At 44.0% G+C, this 24,568-nt stretch overlaps 1 protein-coding gene across 1 annotated transcript; it reads right to left on the bottom strand.

The window, feature by feature from the left end:
* Positions 1-901: 901 nt before the first annotated feature.
* Positions 902-3,603, bottom strand: LOC125553747. Its single transcript, XM_048717468.1, has 4 exons — positions 3,218-3,603; positions 1,945-2,041; positions 1,742-1,801; positions 902-1,180 (listed from the first exon to the last, which is right to left on the bottom strand). Exons 1-4 carry the CDS (start codon positions 3,535-3,537, stop codon positions 1,100-1,102), a joined length of 558 nt encoding a protein of 185 aa, XP_048573425.1. The 5' UTR covers positions 3,538-3,603; the 3' UTR covers positions 902-1,099.
* Positions 3,604-24,568: the final 20,965 nt, after the last annotated feature.

Raw genomic sequence — 24,568 nt, 5'->3', positions numbered from 1 at the left:
TCCAATATCGTTTGAGATGGTTTAGGCATATTCAGCGCATGCCTCCAGAAGCGTCGGTGCATAGCAGACAGCTAAAGAGAGGTCGGGGTAGGCCAAACTTAACATGAAAGGAGTTCATAAAGAAAGATATGAAGGACTAGAGTATCACCAGAGAACTAGCCATGGACAATGAATGCGTGGAAGTTTGCTATCCATGTGACAGATCTTATGAGTTTCATCTCTAGCCTATCACAACTCGTTTGGGACTAAAGACTTCTTTGTTGTTGTTAAGCACGAGATTTGGAAAGGGAAAGGGTAGAGTGAAGATGGTATGCCACTGATGGGCGGGTGTCCGCGGCGTGTCCACGCAGACATAAACCAAGTCAAATTTTGGGCTGAAAATGAATCAAAATAGACAGCAAAACAGACATCAGTCTATCTCTGTCACCACAATAGGCCATGATTTTTGTCCGTGCAAACAAAGGCAGAAGAAGTGTGCCAACCCATTGAAGGCACAACAAAGCATGCGTCCCCTTCTAGTTTTAGTCATGTAATAGGATAGGCGATTAGTTTACCTATCTTCTATTTTGCCAACCAGTTATGATTTCTTGTGCATTCTATTACTAACCGTTCTTTTTTGTTTTCAGACTTACCTTGTTGAACCTCATTTATTTTTTAATAAATGTGGCCGTATGCATTGTTCTGATGCAGAGGCCAAAGAGTCTTCCTTTTTCGAAAAAAAACAAGCGACAAGCTTGTTTATACGTTGAAAGAAGACAATGTTACTGCACAAGGACTATTTGTGAGTTATATCTCTCAGTTGACCAATTTGTCATAGAAAGGTTACAGCATCGGCTGGAAACGTAGAACATATAGGTACTCAAATATTAAGAGCAACCAAGGCTTCAGGACAGGAAGCACATAACACAAGGGCAACCGAGGGAGGAGTAATATCCATTGCCACTGCGATAATTTCAGCATGTCTTAGCCCACATAGGACACGATAACGAAACACTGATCCCACATTCTACGGCCACTGCAATACCAAGTTCCCACACAAAATAAGCCCTAAACTTCAATTGCAAAAGGAGGGCATCCATACATTAATGCCACGTCAGATTCAAGCAATTTTCTGGGCAATGTCCTTGGTAACCTTGTCCATGTCGAGCTCCCTCATCTTGTTGAAGGGCCGTGGCATGTTCTGCATGTCAATTTTCAGCATTAAAAATATTTGGAGTGGCATCAAGCTGTGCAACAAGTTTAGGTTCTCTAAATTGTTGGCTAGTACTCCCTCCATCCAGAAATACTTGTCATCAAAATGGTTAAAAAGGAATGTATCTAGATATATTTTAGTTCTAGATACATCTCTTTTTATCCATTTTAATGACAAGTATTTTCGGACAGAGGGAGTATGAAACCATCAGACTGGAACAAACAAAGAATATGGATTATACTACTCCCTCCGTTCTAAAATTCTTGTCTTAAATTTGTCTAAATACGAATGTATCAAGTCATGTTTTAGTATTTCTTACATCCGTATCTAGAGTTCTAGACGAATCTAAGACAAGAATTTTGGGACGGAGAAATACTCCCTCGGTTCCAAAATAGATGACACAACTTTGTACTAAAGTTAGTACAAAGTTGGGTCGTCTATTTTAGAACGGAGGGAGTAGTTAGCAAGCTTTCACAGGAAAATGAGGTTCTTTGTTATCTGATCAGTGTAGTATGGTTCAGAAATTAACCCAGAGACAGTTAAGATTACCAGCAGTGAAATGAACACATCACCACCTTCCTCCCGTATCTCGAGGCATCCACGGCGTGGCTGAAAAAAGACAGAAAGATATGTCAATTCAGGTGTAGATATACACGAAAAAATGCCAATTAAAAGATCAATATACACAAAAAATATGCCAAAAAAGATGTGGCAAAGTTGATGATTATGTAGATGAAACACAGTGAAGATACCTTTTCAGGGTTGATTGTCACAGAAACCCCAGGGACAGCACTTTCAAGATCCTCCTTCACCTTTAAAGCTCTTCTCTTGAACTGTTGGCACTGGGTGCTGGAGAGTTCAACAAACAAGCAATCAGTAAGACGAAAGAACAACCATAACTGCAGAGCTTATTGAGTTTACATACAGACAGCTGGAGAAGTCTTGCAGATTATTTAAATGACCAAGGATATTGAAGTACATGCTTTGAGTCTAAGGTATGTCCAGATCAAATGTAACCATGTCAGAAATATTTTGAGTATCAAGGTAGAAAACAATGGTTTTTTAGTAGATGATACAGAACAATGGTTGCACCCAGCCAACTATAATTCACTACTCCAGTTTCCTACATAAGAAGAGAAATATCTCCAAGAAACAATAAAGAACAGGTTGTTTTGGGTGTAGTTGCCATATATCAAATTACAGTAATGGAAAGGTGCAATTAAAGAGAGCGCGAATGGGGTATTCTACCACCCTTGCTACTGAAAATCATTTAATCTTTCCATTGAAATTGGTATGAAAGAAACAAAAAGACTGTTGTTAGAAAGCCACCAAAGGAGAGGAATTTTTAGAACCAGAAAAAGAAGATGGTGTAACCTTCTTTCGGTGCTAACTATTCAACAAGTTAGCAAGTGTTGCAAAGATAGATGATTCTCCAAGCCAGCTTAATGGACGTATTTAATCCAACATGATGTTTGGACTTTGGATGGTGGTTAAGATGGCAACTGGCAGAATGAAACTTACATTTTCAGCTGATGTTTTCATATTATTAATCACATTTTAGAACAGTAGCCTAGTATATTCCGACTTGTGAATCATATTATACTATATTTATTTACAAATTGGAACGCATGCAATACATATTTGATCATGATCATGCATGATGCATACCATTTAAATCACATATTTTGATTTTTTCCACGGTTAACTACAGAGTGAATATGTGATGAGATTCAAGAAGAGTAGAAGTAGTTCCTGTGTGGAACCATCTACAAGCAGCAGCATATATAATTAAAAAAAAGAAGTGAAAATAACAGATCTGCTTAATGTCGCTCCGTTCATCTTCCCCCCAAAATCAGTTTCAACCTTTTCCCCATCTAAACTACGAAATAATAATCTTAAACAACACCTTTTTCATTCATTAATCGTACCCAAAGTCCCGTTAAATCCGACACAAAATCAGTTAAAATCATCCATGGTCACAAAAAGCTAAACCTAACCGTCACGTGCACCGGCGCAAGCACTTACCAAGCCTCGACGATGACGCGCTTCCCGTTTTCAGCGCCGGCACCGCCCGCCACCACCTCCTTCTTGGCATTTTTTTTCACCTTCTGCTTGGGCGCTGCAGGAGGCGACAGTACCGTCTCCACCTCCTTCGCCACCGCAGACACCTCCTTCTTGGCCTTCTTCCTCCCCTTCTCCGCGGCCGCCGCCGGCGCCGCCTGTGCTTCCTCCTTTTTGGCCGGAGCGTCGGCGCCCCGCTTCCCGGCGGCCATGCTCCGGGTCATCCTAGGCGGCATTGCGGGGGCCGCCGCCGTCGCAACCGGGGACTTGCGCTTGGGAGGCATCGCTTGGTTAGTGGATTGGGTGGGTGTTTGGCTCTTCGGTTTTCGCGGAGGAAAGAGATTGTATCTTATAGAAGAAGATGGTGGAGAATGTGAAAAGGGCGCGCGTGGGAGAGAGTTTCCCGCCAATTGGGCAGTAGGGGCGGGAGATGAAGGAACATGGGCCGTTTCCGCTTCACAACCCACGCCACGTTCATGTTTCGGCAATGTCCATGAGTAGATCTTTCTTTTTTTTCGGACTCAGAGACCTGCTTCCACTAACACCGGCTGGGGCCAAACAAGCCCCACAGATAATTACATCTCACAGACTTACAGAGGGGCAAAATAAATCGTCCTTCAAAAAGGCATGACCTATAATAACTAGTAGAATGCCCGCCGTGTGTTATCACAGGCTTTTGAAATATTTTGCTGAAATTATGTAAATATAATGTATGTTATATTTCACATGTAGAAAAAAATAGCACGGGCATAATTGAGTAATAATTTAAGTCTGCTTCACTTACATTAAAAATTGTTAACAAAAGGCAATTTGACAATGCATACATATAGAGCAATGATCCAACTAAAAATCTGTTACAAATTAATATATATTTGATGTGTTTAAAAAAATCTCGCACAATATCAGAAATGTTATCTTTAGTTTCATTCATACGATATTTGAGCAAGTATAATAAAAATGTCTTTCTCACCGGCCTTCGGGTCCGTCCACTTTCACGCCAACCACGGTGGCCAATCTTGACACAGACTTTGACTTCTTTGGTTGCGCGATGGCAGACGCCTCGCTCACTCGAAAACACCGTGATGGTCACCATCCACCCTACCTTTCCTACCGGCAGCACTTTTCTTCCAGCACGGGCTCGTCGACCACCTCTCTCCCAGGACCAGCTCCACAACTACACGGTGGCCGCAACCAACCGTCCGCCATGACTGCTCCACCACCACCCTGAGGCTCGACATGAGTCAACTTTAATCGTGTCAAACATACATTGTTTGGATCTTCATGCACATTAAGCAACATTCTTGATTTTTTTTTCTACCTATAAACCACTATTCTTCTTCATCTTCGTTCTCCTGCTCCTCTTCACTTACTATCTCTACCTTCCCTATCCAAGCCAGCCGCAATCATCAATGTCCCATCCGGCTCAAAATCCCCAAACCTTCTACACCCATGCTATGAATTTTGAGGGACCTTTTGCCATTATTTTCTCCTTTCAGGTCTACAAGCAATAATATCAATGTAGAAGTAATTAGTGTAAACTCCTCTATGCCCGCTCATGGCCACTACGACCACAGCTATGACGTCTCGCCTACATGATGTGCATCCACTCCCACAGTTTCCCCCCTTACTCTGGCGAGGACTCCATTACTTCCCAATATTTTGTTCGGATTATTTGCCATCAAGGAGAAATTAGCATATTGCGCATGAAGATATGTGATAAAAGTTTCTGCGACTTGACACTACAGAGGTAGAGCAACATGAAAATAAAAGATCATGCTTCTAATCTTCAGACTTCTGTAGTTTAAAAAAATGGCGATAACCTTACAACAATTTTCAGACTTCCGTCCATATTAAAAATGATTCATGCATTAAGGAACACCACATAAAGTATGGAATCCAACAAAACTAACAACAAGAGACAATGACATGGATGGCTACCTTATTGTTTTGAAAGTGGATGGCATGAGCCATCGCCCAGATGCACGAAACAGTCCTGACTATGCACAACTAGCCGAGAAACGTTGAGTCAAAACAAGGGTGTTGGTACCTTGAGCAACAATTCCATCGCGTTGACAAATGCCCAACCCAACTGCTCGTGGCCATCCTCGGCCACCACCTGTCCACCTGGACACACTCCTCTAGGCCCAACCGTTCCGAACGACATCCTCCCCGCTTCCCCAGCGCGATGGCCGACTACCGTAATTTCTCTGAAGCGAATCCTTCCAAAGGCGTTGCCGACAACGTCGTCCCTGTGGCGCCGCTCCTTCCTTCTCGTGCCTTTTGCTCCATTGACCTCCTTACTATGAAATTTTAGTAACAAGGTACATTTCAGTAATCAGTAAAAAATGCAGATTTTAGTACAAGAAAATGAGCCTCTTGACAAAGTTTTAGTAGAAATCAGATTTCCGTACAACAAGATATTTTAATACTTGCTAAAAAAGAATAGTACAAGAGCAATCATCCGAAAAATATCATCATAAGTATGAAACTGTGACGAACCCGATTTGACCGTACACTAATCATGCACGCAAATGTGTACGATCAAGATCAAGGACTCACGGGAAGATATCACAACACAACTCTACAATTAAAATAAGTCATACAAGCATCATATTACAAGCCAGGGGCCTCGAGGGCTCGAATACAAGAGCTCGATCATAGACGAGTCAGCGGAAGCAACAATATCTGAGTACAGACATAAGTTTAAACAAGGTTGCCTTAAGAAGGCTAGCACAAACTGGGATACAGATCGAAAGAGGTGCAGGCCTCCTGCCTGGGATCCTCCTAACTACTCCTGGTCGTCGTCAGCGGGCACCACGTAGTAGTAGGCACCTCCGGTGTAGTAGGAGTCGTCGTCGACGGTGGCGTCTGGCTCCTGGGCTCCAACATCTGGTTGCGACAACCAGGAAGAAAGGAAAGGGGGAAAAAGGGGGAGAAAGCAACCGTGAGTACTCATCCAAAGTACTCGCAAGCAAGGAGCTACACTACATATGTATGCATTGGTATCAACTGGAATAAGGCTATTATATGTGGGCTGGACTGCAGAAAGCCGGAATAAGAGGGGGATAGCTAGTCCTTTCGAAGACTACGCTTCTGGCAGCCTCCGTCTTGCAGCATGTAGAAGAGAGTAGACTGAAGTCCTCCAAGCAGCATCGTATAGCATAAACCTAACCGATGATCCTCCCCTCGTCGCCCTGTGAGAGAGCGACCACCGGTTGTATCTGGCACTTGGAAGGGTGTGTTTTATTAAGTATCCGGTTCTAGTTGTCATAAGGTCAAGGTACAACTCCAAGTCGTCCTGTTACCGAAGATCACGACTATTCGAATAGATTAACTTCCCTGCAGGGGTGCACCACATACCCCAACACGCTCGATCCCATTTGGCCGGACACACTTTCCTGGGTCATGCCCGGCCTCGGAAGATCAACACGTCGCAGCCCCACCTAGACCAACAGAGAGGTCAGCACGCCGGTCTAAACCTAAGCGCCCAGGGGTCTGGGCCCATCGCCCTTAGCACACCTGCACGTTGCGTGGGCGGCCGGAAGCAGACCCTAGCCTAGTGGCGTTCCAGTCCAATCCAGCGCGCGCCGCTCCGTCGCTGACGTCAAGAAGGCTTCGGCTGATACCACGACGCCGGGATACCCATAACTACTCCCGCGTAGATGGTTAGTGCGTATAGACCAAATGGCCAGACTCAGATCAAATACCCAGATCTCGTTAAGCGTGTTAAGTATCCGCGAACGCCGACCAGGGCCAGGCCCACCTCTCTCCTAGGTGGTCGGAACCTGCCCTGTCGCTCCGCCTCAAAGATCCACACAGAGGGCCGTTGGGACAAAGGTCCTTTCAGCCCCCAATCCGTGAATCACTCGCGGGTGCTCCACAAGCCGACCCGTCTTTAGTCACCACATGTATCATGTATAAAGCATATAGTATATACCCGTGATCAACTCCCGAGTGATCACGGCCCGATAGTATAGCATGGCAGACGGACAAGGATGTAGGGCCACTGATGAAAATACTAGCATCCTATACTAAGCATTAGGATTGCAGGTAAAGGTAACAACAGTAGTAGCAAGGACAGGCTATGCATCAGTATAGGATTAACGGGAAGCAGTAACATGCTACACTACTCTAATGCAAGCAGTATAGAGAAGAGTAGGCGATATCTGGTGATCAAAAGGGGGGGGCTTGCCTGGTTGCTCTGGCAAGAGAGAGGGGTCGTCAACTCCGTAGTCGTACTGGGTAGCAGCGGCGTCGGTCTCGGTGTCTAGAGAGAAGAGGGGGAAGAAACAATAAATACAATGCAAGCATATGCATAGTGATGCATGACAAGACAAGTTACGGCGTTAGAGGTGCCCTAACGCGGTAGTAGGTGATACCGGTGAAGGGGGATAACATCCGGGAAAATATCCCCGGTGTTTCGCGTTTTCGGACAGAGGAGCCGGAGGGGGGAAAGTTGCGAGTTCGATAGGTTAGAGGGGTGTGGCGGACGAACGGGTTGCGTATCCGGATTCGTCTCGTCGTTCTGAGCAACTTTCATGTTGAAAATATTTTAATCCGAGTTACGGATTCAAAGATATGATTTTCTAAAGATTTTAATAATTTCTGGAATTTAATTAATTATTTAAATCTAACATTATCCAAAACAGTGTTTGCTGACGTCATCATGACGTCAGCATGACGTCAGCAGTCAACAGGGGCGTTGACTGGTCAAACTGACGTGTGGGTCCAGCGGGGCCCACCTGTCATACCCTGTTTAGGCTAATCAGGTTTTAGCTAAACTAATCACAGTTTAATTAGACTAATTAGTTAATTTGATTAATCTAATTATGATTAATTACTTAATTAATTCCTTAATTAATTAATTAATTAATTTTATTATTATTATTAATTTTAATTCCTCTTTTTTTTAATCGTTCTGGGGCGGGGCCCCCTTGTCATAGGGCCAAGGCCCTTAACGGGCATACGGGTAGTGGTTCTCAGCGTCGGGCGCCGGGTGCGGGCGCACCCGAGCGGGCGTTCGCCCGCAGGGCGGGACGAGGCCGCCGGGGCACCGACGGCGGGGCACGCCGGCGCGGCCAGCCGGGCCACGGCGGGCGGAGGCGAGGGGTGGCGCTGGTGCGGCCAGTGGCGCGGTGGCGTGGCCGTGGGAGGAGGAGAGGGCGGAGACTAGGCGTGGCGAGGCACGGTGCCATGGGGCGCCGGCCGGAGCAGCAGGGGGGCAGGCGGTGAGGGGAGGCGGCGCAGAGGGGCGAGGCCACCGGCGACGGGGCGCTGCAGTGGTGGTGGCCGCACCGCCGCAGCACAGCAGCTGCTGCTGCACCTCGTGGCGGGGCACGGCCAAGAACGGCAAGGGGCGACGGTGTGGCCGACGCGGTGGTGCGCGTGCGCACGGTCGGCCTCGAGCAGAGGCAGGGAAGGAGGAGGACGAAGCCGTGGCCTCACCGGGATTCGTAGGGACGGGACAGCGGGGGTTGAGGAGGAGGACGGTGACGAGCGGCGTAGGGGATGCAGGCCGGCGGGGAGGAGGATGCAGTCCGGTGGGGGGGGTCCGGCGATGGTGATGAGGTGGCGGGGCTGCGCCGGAATGGCGTCAGGGGCACGGGGCCGGGCCCTTGAGCGAGGGCAGGCGGTGACGGCGGGGGTTGGCGTGGCGGCGACGGAAGGGGGGGCCCCTTCCGGTCCAGGAAAGGGGGAGGGGGTGAGGACGACGGCGAGCGACGGGCGGGGTGGCGCCGGTGATGCGTCGGGGAGGCGGCGATGGGTTCGGGCCCGATCCCGATTGGATCGGGGGGGAGTGGGGGCGAGAGGAGAGGTGGGGAGTGGGGGGTGAGTGGGGCGACGGGGTGGGGTTAGGGTTTCGGGGGTGTGGGTTATGGGGGGGGGTGGCCGGCTGGGCCTTTGCCCAGTTGGGCCGGTGGTGGCCTGGCCGGCTGGGCCGTCTGGCCCAGTGGGGGGGGGTCCTTTTATATTTTTTTTGTTTGTTTTCTGTTTTTTTTTATCTTTTCTGTTTTTATTTATTTATAAACACTTAGGCATTTTATAAAATGGTGAACCTTACACCATAATTATCTTTGTAATATTTGGCAACCACCGAACATTTTTGTTTTAATTTTTGAAAACTTTTATTGTTTTCTTTTATTTGAATTTTGAACTTGTTTCGGTTCTGAACTATCGAGAGTTTACCACAGTAACCGTGGTGACGTGGCATCATTAGCGGGGAATCACTGTAGCTTAATTATCCGGGCGTTACAGAAACTGAACCTTTAGTCACAGCAGGTGACTACCCTTGTCATCTCAATATCATCGTATATTTTTTAAAGAAAATTGATGTCTACTACACAACCTTCTTCTTGTAGACGTTGTTGGGCCTTCAAGTACAGAGGTTTGTAGGACAGTAGCAAATTTCTCTCAAGTGGATGACCTAAAGTTTATCAATCTGTGGGAGGCGTAGGATGAAGATGGTCTCTCTCAATCAACCCTGCAACCAAATAACAAAGAGTCCCTTGTGTCCCCCAACACATCCAATACAATGGTAAATTATATAGGTGCATTAGTTCGGCGAAGAGATGGTGATACAAGTGCAATATGGATAGTAGATAAAGGTTTTTGTAATCTAAAAATATAAAAACAGCAAGGTAACTAATGATAAAAGTGAGCACAAACGGTATTGCAATGCTAGGAAACAAGGCCTAGGGTTCATACTTTCACTAGTGCAAATTCTCTCAACAATAATAACATAATTGGATCATATAACTATCCCTCAACATGCAACAAAGAGTCACTCCAAAGTCACTAATAGCGGAGAACAAATGAAGAGATTATGGTATGGTACGAAACCACCTCAAAGTTATCCTTTCTGATCGATCTATTCAAGAGTCCGTAGTAAAATAACATGAAGCTATTCTTTTCGTTCGATCTATCATAGAGTTCGTACTAGAATAACACCTTAAGATACAAATCAACCAAAACCTTAATGTCACCTAGATACTCCAATGTCACCTCAAGTATTCGTGGGTATGATTATACGATATGCATCACACAATCTCAGATTCATCTATTCAACCAACACAAAGAACTTCAAAGAGTGCCCCAAAGTTTCTACCAGAGAGTCGAGACGAAAACGTGTGACAACCCCTATGCATAAGTTCACGAGGTCACGGAACTCGCAAGTTGATCACCAAAACATACATCAAGTGGATCACATGATATCCCATTGTCACCACAGATAAGCACGTGCAAGACATACATCAAGTGTTCTCAAATCCTCAAAGACTCAATCCGATAAGATAACTTCAAAGGGAAAACTCAATCCATCACAAGAGAGTAGAGGGGGAGAAACATCATAAGATCCAACTATAATAGCAAAGCTCGCGATACATAAAGATCGTACCACCTCAAGAACACGAGAGAGAGAGAGATCAAACACATAGCTACTGATACATACCCTCAGTCCCGAGGGTGGACTACTCCCTCCTCGTCATGGAGAGCGTCGGGATGATGAAGATGGCCACCGGAGAGGGATTCCCCCCTCCGGCAGGGTGCCAGAACGGGTCTAGATTGGTTTTCGGTGGCTACGGAGGCTTCTGGCGGCGGAACTCGCGATCTATTCTCGTTTCTGATGTTTTTAGGGTATATGGATATATATAGGCGAAAGAAGTCGGTCAGGGGGGCCACAAGGCAGAGAGGCGCGCCCAGGGGGTAGAGCGCGCCCCCCACCCTCGTGGTGGCCTCAGGACTCTTCTGGCCCGGCTCCGGTAATCTGTGGGCTTCTTCTGGTCCAAAAATGATCTCCGTGAAGTTTCAGGTCAATTGGACTCCGTTTGGTTTTCCTTTTCTGCGATACTCAAAAACAACGAAAAAATAGAAACTGGCACTGGGCTCTAGGTTAATAGGTTAGTCCCAAAAATCATATAAAATAGCATATAAATGCATATAAAACATCCAAGGTTGATAATATAATAGCATGGAACAATCAAAACTTATAGATACGTTGGAGACGTATCAAAAATCATAAGCATCAGCACCACTACATGGAAGACAAATCTCCTAGCTTCTTTATGATTCAGAATTCAACCCGCATTCAGGCCAATATGAATAGCATCTCAAGGATCTAGATAAATACCTGGAACAAAACTCAATGAAGAACCGTAACATCAGTCGAAACTAAACATAAAAAATTTGAACTCGCTGACTTTATATCAATCCAGTAGTATTAGTAATACAAGCGCTGGTAGAAAATGCAATTCTTAAGGTGCATATAGATATGCTATTATCTTGTTGCTAGAAAATGTAGAGCTCAAGGTACATATAGATATGCCATTGTCTTGCTGTGAAATAGACTGCTTGGTTTGTTAGCTAGATCAGGAAACCTAAGCTTTCCAACAATTCCAATCTGGAAGCACAATCAGACCTCATAGCCTATAAAGATAAATGAAAAGCAATTAAACCATTGGCGACAACTTTTGATTGCAGCTCTGAGAGAGCTCTGGTCCATTTGTAGTTTGCCTAGAAATAAAATCAATCATAATGGAAATCAATCAAATTATAATTTGACTAGAAACAAGACCTCAATGGCATGCAGCCGATCACCTTTCATGTCCTTTTATCACATTAAATTAAATGATTGTTGCACTGTCTACGGATGAGCCAAAATTGCTATGCCCCCAATTCTACAAATTAGATGCACAATAAATTCCCCATTCAGTCCAATACCACTGCAAATGAACAATAGAAATCCACATTAGTAAATACATCACGTACCCTGGTTAAGTAGTTAATTTCAAGCCCCAAAAATTAACACACTCCTGGCCAATGTGCACGGTCAACCATGAGCTATCGCGTCCTTGCCAAGTGTCCTCGTCCCACTCTTCCGCTTGGCGCGAGGCCTCAACAGGACCTGCACGATCTATCCATCAGCGCATTGATAGGATTGTTACCAAAATTCTTGTTCCTACGATCAAGCGGGAGGAGTAACCTATAAAATTTTGGCATCCTGTTGTTGTGACAAGAATGCATCCTATGATAAAAATTTATCCGACATCCTCAATCTCAAGCTAGAAAAAGACACGAGTCTCTTACTTACTATGACAAAGTTACCAATATTTTTATCATTAACTTAAGACACAAAGGCTCAGGGTTGACATGAGTAACATGAAAGACCTTGGGAAATATGAAGAAATTAGGCACACTTTTTGTGCATGACGTGAAGTAGAAGTAAAAAATCAAAATGTCTCATCTCGTGTTCAGTTCTACATACCAAGGTTGTAGTTATACAAGTACAACAATTATTCAGATAAGATCAGCAAGGAGATGAGAGGATGCCCTCACAATTATTCTGAAAATCGATAGTTGGAGTCAACTTGCTTAATTCTATGTGCATGCATATTCAAAACAACATGGAGAATCGTTGTAGGTTGGCTTGGGAGTACCTTTGCAACATGGACAATCGTTGTAGGTTGGCTTGCTTAATTCTGTGTGCATGCATATTTTGAAGTTGATTATGCGACGTCCTCATGGTGAAATATTTTGTTGATTCGTTGGGAGTACCTTTGCGACCTCATCTGTAGAAGATAATACTTCTCCCATACCGAACATTGAACACCGCAATATCAATGAGATCTCTATCAGGGTCAAACACTTAAAGGTACTTTTATTGTCGTTGCTAATTTATGAATATCAATATCATCAATGGACCTAGTTGGGCAGATGCGGGAATAACTATACTACGAACCTTGTCTGAAATAATTGTGCAATTAATTTCCCACAAAGACAATTGAATTTTTCTTGGGTTGAGGAAAGAATAGTCCACATCGACCAAGCACAACTGCAATGGGTTGTCAGTCGCACACATGCTAATATGTTGGGGAACGTAGTAATTTCAAAATTTTCCTACGCACACACAAGATCATGGTGATGCATAGCAACAAGAGGGGAGAGTGTTGTCCACGTACCCTCGTAGACCGAAAGCGGAAGCGTTAGCACAATGCGGTTGATGTAGTCGTACGTCTTTATGATCCGACCGATCCAAGTACCGAACGCACAGCACCTCCGAGTTCAGCACACTTTCAGCTCGATGACGTCCCGCGAACTCCGATCCAGCAGAGCTTCACGGGAGAGTTCCGTCAGCACGACGGCATGGTGACAGTGATGCTGTTGCTACCGACGCAGAGCTTCGCCTAAGCACCGCTACGATATGACCGAGGTGGAATATGGTGGAGGGGGGCACCGCACATGGCTGGGAGAGATCAACTGATCAACTTGTGTCTAGAGGTGCCCCCTGCCCCTGTATATAAAGGAGCAAGGGGGAGGCCGGCTGGCCCTCTATGGGCGCGCCAGGAGGAGGAGTCCTCCTCCTAGTAGGAGTAGGACTCCCCTTTCCTACTCCTACTAGGAGGAGGAAAGGAAGGAGGAGAAGGAGAAGGAGGGAGAAGGAGGAAAAGGAGGAAAGGGGGGCCGGCCCCCTAGTCCAATTCGGTTTGGGCTAGGGGGGGCGCGCGCCTTGCCTCCTCTCTTCCACCACTTGGCCCGTGAGGCCCATTACTTCCTCGTATTCCAGTAACTCCCGGTACCCCCGAAAATACCCGAATCACTCGGAACCTTTCCGATGTCCGAATATAGTCGTCCAATATATCGATCTTTACGTCTCGACCATTTCGAGACTCCTCGTCTTGTCCCTGATCTCATACGGGACTCCGAACTACCTTCGGTACATCAAATCACATAAACTCATAATATAATCGTCACCGAAACTTTAAGCGTGCGGACCCTACGGGTTCGATAACTATGTAGACATGACCGAGACATGTCTCCAGTCAATAACCAATAGCGGAACCTGGATGCTCATATTGGCTCCCACATATTCTACGAAGATCTTTATCAGTCAGACCGCGTAACAACATACGTTGTTCCCTTTGTCATCGGTATGCTACTTGCCCGAGATTCAATCGTCGGTATCTCAATACATAGTTCAATCTCGTTACCGACAAGTCTCTTTACTCGTTCCGTAATACATCATCCCGCAACTAACTTATTAGTTGCAATGCTTGCAAGGCTTAAGTGATGTGCATTACCGAGAGGGCCTAGAGATACCTCTCCGACACTCGGAGTGACAAATCCTAATCTCGAAATACGCCAACCCAACAAGTACCTTCGGAGACACTTGTAGAGCACCTTTATAATCACCCAGTTACGTTGTGACGTTTGGTAGCACACAAAGTGTTCCTCCGGTAAATGGGAGTTGCATAATCTCATAGTCATAGGAACATGTATAAGTTATGAAGAAAGCAATAGCAACAAACTAAACGATCAAGTGCTAAGCTAATGGAATGGGTCAAGTCAATCACATCATTCTCCTAATGATGTGATCCTGTTAATCAAATGACAACTCATGTCTATGGTTAGGAAACTTAACCATCTTTGATCAACGAGCTAGTCAAGTAGAGGCATACTAGTGACACTCTGTTTGTCTATGTATTCACACATGTATTATGTTTCCGGTTAATACAATTCTAGCATGAATAATAAACATTTATCATGAAATAAGGAAATAAATAATAACTTTATTATTGCCTCTAGGGCATATTTCCTTCAGTCTCCCACTTGCACTAGAGTCAATAATCTAGTTCACATCGCCATGTGATTTAATACCAATAGTTCACATCACCATGTGATTAACACCCATAGTTCACATTGACATGTGACCAACACCCAAAGGGTTTACTAGAGTCAATAATCTAGTTCACATCGCTATGTGATTAACACCCAAAGAGTACTAAGGTGTGATCATATTTTGCTTGTGAGAGAAGTTTAGTCAACGGGTCTGCCACATTCAGATCCGTACGTATTTTGCAAATTTCTATGTCAACAATGCTCTGCACGGAGCTACTCTAGCTAATTGCTCCCACTTTCAATACGTATCTAGATTGAGACTTAGAGTCATTTGGATCAGTGTCAAAACTTGCATCGACGTAACCCTTTACGACGAACCTTTTGTCACCTCCATAATTGAGAAACATATCCTTATTCCACTAAGGATAATTTTGACCAATGTCCAGTGATCTACTCCTAGATCACTATTGTACTCCCTTGCCAAACTCAGGGCAGGGTATACAATAGGTCTAGTACACAGCATGGCATACTTTATAGAACCTATATCTGAGGCATAGGGAATGACTTTCATTCTCTCTCTCTATCTTCTGCCGTGGTCGGGTTTTGAGTCTTACTCAACTTCACACCTTTGTAACACAGGCAAGAACTCCTTCTTTGACTGTTCCATTTTGAACTACTTCAAAATCTTGTCAAGGTATGTACTCATTGGAAAACTTATCAAGCATCTTGATCTATCTCTATAGATCTTGGTGCTCAATATGTAAGCAGCTTCACCGAGGTCTTTCTTTGAAAAACTCCTTTCAAACATTCCTGTATGCTTTGCAGAATAAATCTACATTATCTCTGATCAACAATATGTCATACACATATACTTATCAGAAATGCTGTAGTGCTCCCACTCACTTTCTTGTAAATACAGGCTTCACCGCAAGTCTGTATAAAACTATATGATTTGATCAACTTATCAAAGCATATATTCCAACACCGAGATGCTTGCACCAGTCCATAGATGGATTGCTGGAGCTTGCATATTTTGTTAGTACCTTTAGGATTGACAAAACCTTCTGGTTGCATCGTATACTACTCTTCTTTAATAAATCCATTAAGGAATGCAGTTTTGTTTATCCATTTGCCAGATTTCATAAAATGTGGCAATTGCTAACATGATTTGGACAGACTTAAGCATAGATACGAGTGAGAAACTCTCATCGTAGTCAACACCTTGAACTTGCCAAAAACCTTTTTGTGACAATTCTAGCTTTGTAGATAGTAACACTACTATCAGCGTCCGTCTTCCTCTTGAAGATCCATTTAATCTCAATGGCTCGCCGATCATTGGGCAAGTCAATCAAAGCCCATACTTTGCTCTCATACATGGATCTCATCTCAGATTTCATGGCCTCAAGCCATTTCGCGGAATCTGGGCTCATCATCGCTTCCTCATAGTTCGTAGGTTCGTCATGGTCAAGTAACATGACCTCCAGAACAGGATTACCGTACCACTCTGGTGCGGATCTCACTCTGGTTTACCTACAAGGTTCGGTAGTAACTTGATCTGAAGTTACATGATCATCATCATTAGCTTCCTCACTAATTGGTGTAGTAGTCACAGGAACAGATTTCTGTGATGAACTACTTTCCTATAAGGGAGCAGGTATAGTTACTTCATCAAGTTCTACTTTCCTCCCACTCACTTATTTCGAGAGAAACTCCTTCTCTAGAAAGGATCCATTCTCAGCAACGAATATCTTGCCTTCGAATCTGTGATAGAAGGTGTACCCAACATTTTATTTTGGGTATCCTATGAAGACGCACTTCTCCGATTTGGGTTTGAGCTTATCAGGTTGAAACTTTTTCACATAAGCATCGCAACCTCAAACTTTAAGAAATGATAGCTTATGTTTCTTGCCAAACCATAGTTCATACGGTGTCGTCTCAACGGATTTAGATGGTGCCCTATTTAACGTGAATGTAGCTGTCTCTAGTGCATAACCCTAAAACGATAGCGGTAAATCAGTAAGAGACGTCATAGATCGCACCATATCTAATAAAGCACGGTTACGACGTTCGGACACACCATTACACTGTGGTGTTCCAGGTGGCATGAGTAGTGAAACTATTTCACATTGTTTTAACTGAAGGCCAAACTCGTAACTCAAATATTTTACTTCTGTGATCATATCGTAGAAACTTTTATTTTGTTATGATGATTCTCCACTTCACTCTGAAATTCTTTGAACTTTTCAAATGTTTCAGACTTGTGTTTCATCAAGTAGATATACTCATATCTGCTCAAATCATCTATGAAGATCAGAAAATAATGATACCTGCCGCGAGCCTCAATATTCATCGGACCACATACATCAGTATGTATGATTTCCAACAAATCTGTTGCTTGCTCCATTGTTCCGGAGAACGGAGTCTTAGTCATCTTGCCCATGAGGCATGGTTCGCAAGCATCAACTGATTCATAATCAAGTGTTCCAAAAGCCCATCAGCATGGTTTTTCTTCATGCGCTTTACATAAATATGACCTAAACGGCAGTGCCACAAATAAGTTGCACTATCATTATTAACTTTGCATCTTTTGGTTTCAATATTATGAATATGTGTATCACTACGATCGAGATCCAACGAACCATTTTCATTGGGTGTGTAACCATATAAGGTTTTATTCATGTAAACAGAACAACAATTTATTCTCTTACTTAAATGAATAACCGTATTGCAATAAACATGATCAAATCATATTCATGCTCAACGCAAACACCAAATAACACTTATTTAGGTTCAACACTAATCCCGAAAGTATAGGGAGTGTGCGATGATGATCATATCAATCTTGGAACCACTTCCAACACACATCGTCACTTCACCCTTAACTATTCTCTATTCATTCTGCAACTCCCGTTTCGAGTTACTACTCTTAGCAACTGAACCAGTATCAAATAACGAGGGGTTGCTACGAACACTAGTAAAATACACATCAATAATCTGTATAAATATACCTTTTTTCACTTCGCCATCCTTCTTATCCGCCAAATACTTGGGGTAGTTCCGCTTCCAATGACCAGTCCCTTTGCAGTAGAAGCACTCAGTTTCAGGCTTAGGTCCAGACTTGGGTTTTTCACTTGAGTAGCAGCTTGCTTGCCGTTCTTCTTGAAGTTCCCCTTTCTTCCCTTTGTCCCTTTACTTGAAACTAGTGGTTTTGTTTACCATCAACACTTGATGCTTTTCTTGATTTCTACCTTCGTCGACTTCAGCATCACGAAGAGCTTGGGAATTACTTTTGTCATCCCTTGCATATTATAGTTCATCACTAAGTTCTAGTAACTCGGTGATAGTGACTAGAGAACTTTGTCAATTACTCTCTTATCTGGAAGATTAACTCCCACTTGATTCAAGCAATTCTAGTACTCAGACAATCTGAGCACATGCTCACTAGTTGAGCTATTATCCTCCATCTTGTAGGCAAAGTACTGTCAGAGGTCTCATACCTCTCGACACGGGCATGAGTATGAAATACCAATTTCAACTCTTGGAACATCTTATATGCTCCATGGCGTTCAAAACGTCTTTGAAGCCCCGATTCTAAGCCGTTAAGCATGGTGCACTAAACTATCAAGTAGTCATCATATTGAGCTAGCCAAACGTTCATAACGTCTGCATCTGCTCCTGCAATAGGTCTGTCACCTAGCGGTGCATTAAGGACATAATTCTTCTGTGCAGCAATGAGGATAATCCTCAGATCACGGATCCAATCCGCATCATTGCTACTAACATCTTTCAACTTAATTTTCTCTAGGAACATATCAAAAATAAAATAGGGGAGCTAAACGCGAGCTATTGATCTACAACATAGATATGCTAATACTACCAGGACTAAGTTCATGATAAATTAAAGTTCAATTAATCATATTACTTAAGAACTCCCACTTAGATAGACATCACTCTAATCATCTAAGTGATCACGTGATCCAAATGAACTAAACCATAACCGATCATCACGTGTAATGGAGTAGCTTTCAATGGTGAACATCATTATGTTGATCATATCTACTATATGATTCACGCCCGACCTTTCGGTCTTAGTGTTCCGAGGCCATATCTGCATATGCTAGGCTCGTCAAGTTTAAGCTGAGTATTCTGTGTGTGCAAAACTGGCTTGCACCCGTTGTAGATGGACGTAGAGCTTATCACACCTGATCATCACGTGGTGTTTGGGCACGACGAACTTTGGCAACGGTGCATACTCAGGGAGAACACTTATACCTTGAAATTTTAGTAAGGGATCATCTTATAAAGCTACCGTCGAACTAAGCAAAATAAGATGCATAAAAGATAAACATCATATGCAATCATAATATGTGACATGATATGGCCATGATCATCTTGCGCCTTTGATCTCCATCTCCAAAGTACTGTCATGATCTCCATCGTCACCGACATGACACCATGATCTCCATCATCTTGATCTATATCAATGTGTCGTCACATGGTCGTCTCGCCAACTATTGCTCTTGCAACTATTGCTATCGCATAGCGATAAAGTAAAGCAATTATTTGGCGCTTGCATCTTATGCAATAAAGAGACAACCATAAGGCTTCTGCCAGTTGTCGACAACTTCAACAAAACATGATCATCTTATACAACAACTTATATCTCATCACGTCGTGACCATATCACATCACAACATGCCCTGCAAAAACAAGTTAGACGTCCTCTACTTTGTTGTTGCAAGTTTTACGTGGCTGATACGGGCTGAGCAAGAACTGTTCTTACCTACGCATCAAAACCACAACGATAGTTTGTCAAGTTGGTGTTGTTTTAACCTTCGCAAGGACCGGGCGTACCCACACTCGGTTCAACTAAAGTTGGAGAAACTGACACCCGCCAGCCACCTGTGTGCAAAGCACGTCAGTAGAACCAGTCTCGCGTAAGTGTACGCGTAATGTCGGTCCGGGCCACTTCATCCAACAATACCGCCGAACCAAAGTATGACATGCTGGTAAGCAGTATGACTTATATTGCCCACAACTCACTTGTGTTCTACTCGTGCATATGACATCTAGCATAAAACCAGGCTCGGATGCCACTGTTGGGGAACGTAGTAATTTCAAAATTTTCCTATGCACACGCAAGATCATGGTGATGCATAGCAACGAGAGGGGAGAGTGTTGTCCACGTACCCTCGTAGACCGAAAGCGGAGGCGTTAGCACAATGCGGTTGATGTAGTCGTACGTCTTCACGATCCGACCTATCCAAGTACAGAACGCACGGCACCTCCGAGTTCAGCACACGTTCAGCTCGATGACGTCCCGCGAACTCCGATCCACTTCATGGGAGAGTTCCGTAAGCACGACGGCGTGGTGACGGTGATGATGTTGCTACCGACGCAGGGCTTCGCCTAAGCACCGCTACGATATGACCGAGGTGGAATATGGTGGAGGGGGGCACCGCACACGGCTAGGAGAGATCAACTGATCAACTTGTGTCTAGAGGTGCCCCCTGCCCCTGTATATAAAGGAGCAAGGGGGGAGGCCGGCCGACCCTCTATGGGCGCGCCAGGAGGAGGAGTCCTCCTCCTAGTAGGAGTAGGACTCCCCTTTCCTACTCCTACTAGGAGGAGGAAAGGAAGGAGGAGAAGGAGAAGGAAGGAGAAGGAGGAAAAGGAGGAAAGGGGGGCCGACCCCCTAGTCCAATTCGGTTTGGGCCAGGGGGGCCGCGTGCCCTTCCTCCTCTCTTCCACCACTTGGCCCATGAGGCCCATTACTTCTTCCTCGTATTCCCGTAACTCCCCGGCACCCCCGAAAATACCCGAATCACTCGGAACCTTTCCGATGTCCGAATATAGTCGTCCAATATATCGATATTTACGTCTCGACCATTTCGAGACTCCTTCTCATGTCCCCGATCTCATCCGGGACTCCGAACTACCTTCGGTACATCAAATCACATAAACTCATAATATAATCGTCACCGAAACTTTAAGCGTGCGGACCCTACGGGTTCGAGAACTATGTAGACATGACCGAGACATGTCTCCGGTCAATAACCAATACCGGAACCTGGATGCTCATATTGGCTCCCACATATTCTACGAAGATCTTTACCGGTCAGACCGCATAACAACATACGTTGTTCCCATTGTCATCGGTATGTTACTTGCCCGAGATTCAATCGTCGGTATCTCAATACCTAGTTCAATCTGGTTACCGGCAAGTCTCTTTAATCGTTCCGTAATACATCATCCCGCAACTAACTTATTAGTTGCAATGCTTGCAAGGCTTAAGTGATGTGCATTACCGAGGGCCCAGAGATACCTCTCCGACACTCGGAGTGACAAATCCTAATCTCGAAATACGCCAACCGAACAAGTACCTTCGGAGACACCTGTAGAGCACCTTTATAATCACCCAGTTACGTTGTGACGTTTGGTAGCACACAAAGTGTTCCTCCGGTAAACGGGAGTTGCATAATCTCATAGTCATAGGAACATGTATAAGTAATGAAGAAAGCAATAGCAACAAACTAAACGATCAAGTGCTAAGCTAATGGAATGGGTCAAGTCAATCACATCATTCTCCTAATGATGTGATCCCGTTAATCAAATGACAACTCATGTCTATGGTTAGGAAACATAACCATCTTTGATCAACGAGCTAGTCAAGTAGAGGCATACTAGTGACACTCTGTTTGTCTATGTATTCACACATGTATTATGTTTCCGGTTAATACAATTCTAGCATGAATAATAAACATTTATCATGAAATAAGGAAATAAATAATAACTTTATTATTGCCTCCAGGGCATATTTCCTTCATGATAAGCCTCCGTTGTGTCCTAATCTAAGTAGCGGGCTAATCACCTGATGATTTGAAAAGATGACATGAATGTTCAGAGCTTTCAGGTGCAATTCTACCAGTGTCTTCAGACCAACCTGCAGAGCAACCTGCACGATCCATCCATCAGTGCATTGACTGGATTGTCAAAGTTGCCGACTTTGGTGTGCGACTGGGCACCGAAGATTGCTGCAAGGAAGATAACAACATCAATGACGATGGTGCAAGTTACTGATTAGAACATATGGGCGAGTGTGTGGAAGACAATCAAGAGAAGAGATTAAAGATGATCTCACTAGCGAGGTATTAGTCCTTGGGCGCCACTTTTCGCACTGGTGGCATTGCATGCGTCGCCGGGGTCCCTGGCCATGTGCTACCTCTTGAGCTTGCGTTGGTTTTTCCCTTGAAGAGGAAAGGGTGATGCAGCAAAGTAGAGTAAGTATTTCCCTCGGCTTTTGAGAACCAAGGTATCAATCCAGTAGGAGACAACGCAACAAGCCACCGAATACCTGCAGAAACAAACACCAACTTGCACCAAATGCGACAAAGGGGTTGTTTGCAAAGTGAGATCTGATATAGATGGATAAACGGTAAAGTAATATTTTCGGTATTTTTGGTTTATGGAATGGAAAGTAAAAGATTGCAAACAAACTAAATAGGAAACTAAAATTGTAGATCGGAAACTTATATGATGGAAAATAGACCTAGGGGCCATAGGTTTCACGAGAGGCTTCTCTCGAAATAGAAAATGTTACGGTGGGTGAACAAACTACTGTTGAGCAATTGATAGAAAAGCGCAAAGTTATGATGATATCTAAGGCAATGATCATGAATATAGGCATCACGCCCGTATCAAGTAGACCGAAACGATTCTGCATCTACTACTTTTACTCCACACATCGACCGACTCCTGCCTGCATCTAGAGTATTAAGTTCATAAGAACAGAGTAACGCATTAAGTAAGATGACATGATGTAGCGGAATTAACTCAAGAAATATGATGAAAACCCCATGTTGTTATCCTCGATGGCAACAATACAATATGTGTCGGTTCCCCTTCTGTCACTAGGATCGAGCACTTCAAGATTGAACCCAAAGCTAAGCACTTCTCCCAATGCAAGAAAAACCAATCTAGTTGGCCAAACCAAATCAATAGTTCGAAGAGACTTGCAAAGATACCAAATCATGCATATAAGAATTCAGAGGAGATTCAAATAATATTCATAGATAAGCTGATCATAAATCCACAATTCATCAGTTCTTGGCAGACACACCGCAAAAAAGTATTACATCGAATAGATCTCCAAGAACATCGAGGAGAACATGGTATTGAGAATCAAAGAGAGAGAGAAGAAGCCATCTAGCTACTAGATATGGACCCGTAGGTCAGTGGTAAACTACTCACGCTTCATCGGAAAGGCAATGGTGTTGATGTAGAAGCCCTTCGTGATCGAATCCCCCTCCGGCAGGATGCCGAAAAAGGCCCCTATATGGGATCTCATGGGTACAGAAGGTTGCGATGGTGTAAAAGTGGTTTTGTGGCTCCCCTGGAAGGTTTTGGAGTATTTGAGAATATATAGGCGGAAGAAATAGGCCGGTGGAGTCATGAGGGGCCCACAAGGGTGGGGGGCGTGCCCTACCCCCCTGGGCGCACCCTCCAACCTTGTGGCCGCCTCGTGGCATTCCTGACATGCACTCCAAGCCCTCTGGATATCTTCTGGTCCAAGAAAAATCATCGCGATAGTTTCATTCCGTTTGGTATTCCTTTTTTGTGAAACTCTAAAACAAGAAAAAAAACATGAACTGGCACTAGCCTCTAGGTTAATAGTTTAGTCCCAAAAATCATATAGAATAACATATTAATGCATATAAAACATCTAAAACAGATAATATAATAGCATGGAACAATCAAAAATCTCCAACGTATCACCATGGCGTAACAATGGTGCTACCTCTTGAGCTTGCGTTGGTTTTTCCCTAGAAGAGGAAAGGGTGATGCAGCAAAGGAGAGTAAGTATTTCCCTCAGTTTTGAGAACCAAGGTATCAATCCAGTAGGAGACAACGCAACAAGCCACCGAATACCTGCACAAACAAACACAAACTTTCACCCAACGCGACAAAGGGGTTGTCAATCCCTTCACGGTTATTTGCAAAGTGAGATCTGATATAGATGAATAAACGGTAAAGTAATATTTTTGGTATTTTTGGTTTATAGATCGGAAAGTAAAAGATTGCAAATAAAGTAAATATATAGGAAACTAAAATTGTAGATCGTAAACTTATATGATGGAAAATAGACGTGGGGGCCATAGGTTTCACTAGAGGCTTCTCTCAAGATAGAAAATATTACGGTGGGTGAACAAATTACTGCCGAGCAATTGATAGAAAAGCGCAAAGTTATGACGATATCTAAGGCAATGATCATGAATATAGGCATCACGTCCGTGTCAAGTAGACCAAAACAATTCTGCATCTACTACTATTACTCCACACATCGACCGACTCCTGCCTGCATCTAGAGTATTGAGTTCATAAGAACAGAGTAACACATTAAGTAAGATGACATGATGTAGCGGAATTAACTCAAGAAATATGATGAAAACCCCATATTGTTATCCTCGATGGCAACAATACAATACGTGTCGGTTCCCCTTCTATCACTAGGATCGAGCACCGCAAGATTGAACCCAAAGATAAGCACTTCTCCCATTGCAAGAAAAATCAATCTAGTTGGCCAAACCAAATCGATAGTTCGAAGAGACTTGCAAAGATATCAAATCATGCATATAAGAATTCAGAGGAGATTCAAATAATATTCATAGATAAGCTGATCATAAATCCACAATTCATCGGATCTCG

This window comes from Triticum urartu, chromosome 4 (assembly GCF_003073215.2).
Source record: "Triticum urartu cultivar G1812 chromosome 4, Tu2.1, whole genome shotgun sequence".
Taxonomy (NCBI): domain Eukaryota; kingdom Viridiplantae; phylum Streptophyta; class Magnoliopsida; order Poales; family Poaceae; genus Triticum; species Triticum urartu.
Note: the sequence above shows the minus strand (reverse complement) of the source record. Positions and strands in the feature narration are given on the sequence as shown.

Coding starts and splice junctions, on each gene's coding strand:
- LOC125553747 (XM_048717468.1), bottom strand. CDS start 3,537: ATGCCTCCCAAGCGCAAGTCCCCGGTTGCGACGGCGGCGGCCCCCGCA. Junction 1,802..1,944: donor TGACAATCAACCCTGAAAAG/GTATCTTCACTG, acceptor GTCTTTTTTCAG/CCACGCCGTGGATGCCTCGA. Junction 1,181..1,741: donor ATGTGTTCATTTCACTGCTG/GTAATCTTAACT, acceptor ATTGACATGCAG/AACATGCCACGGCCCTTCAA.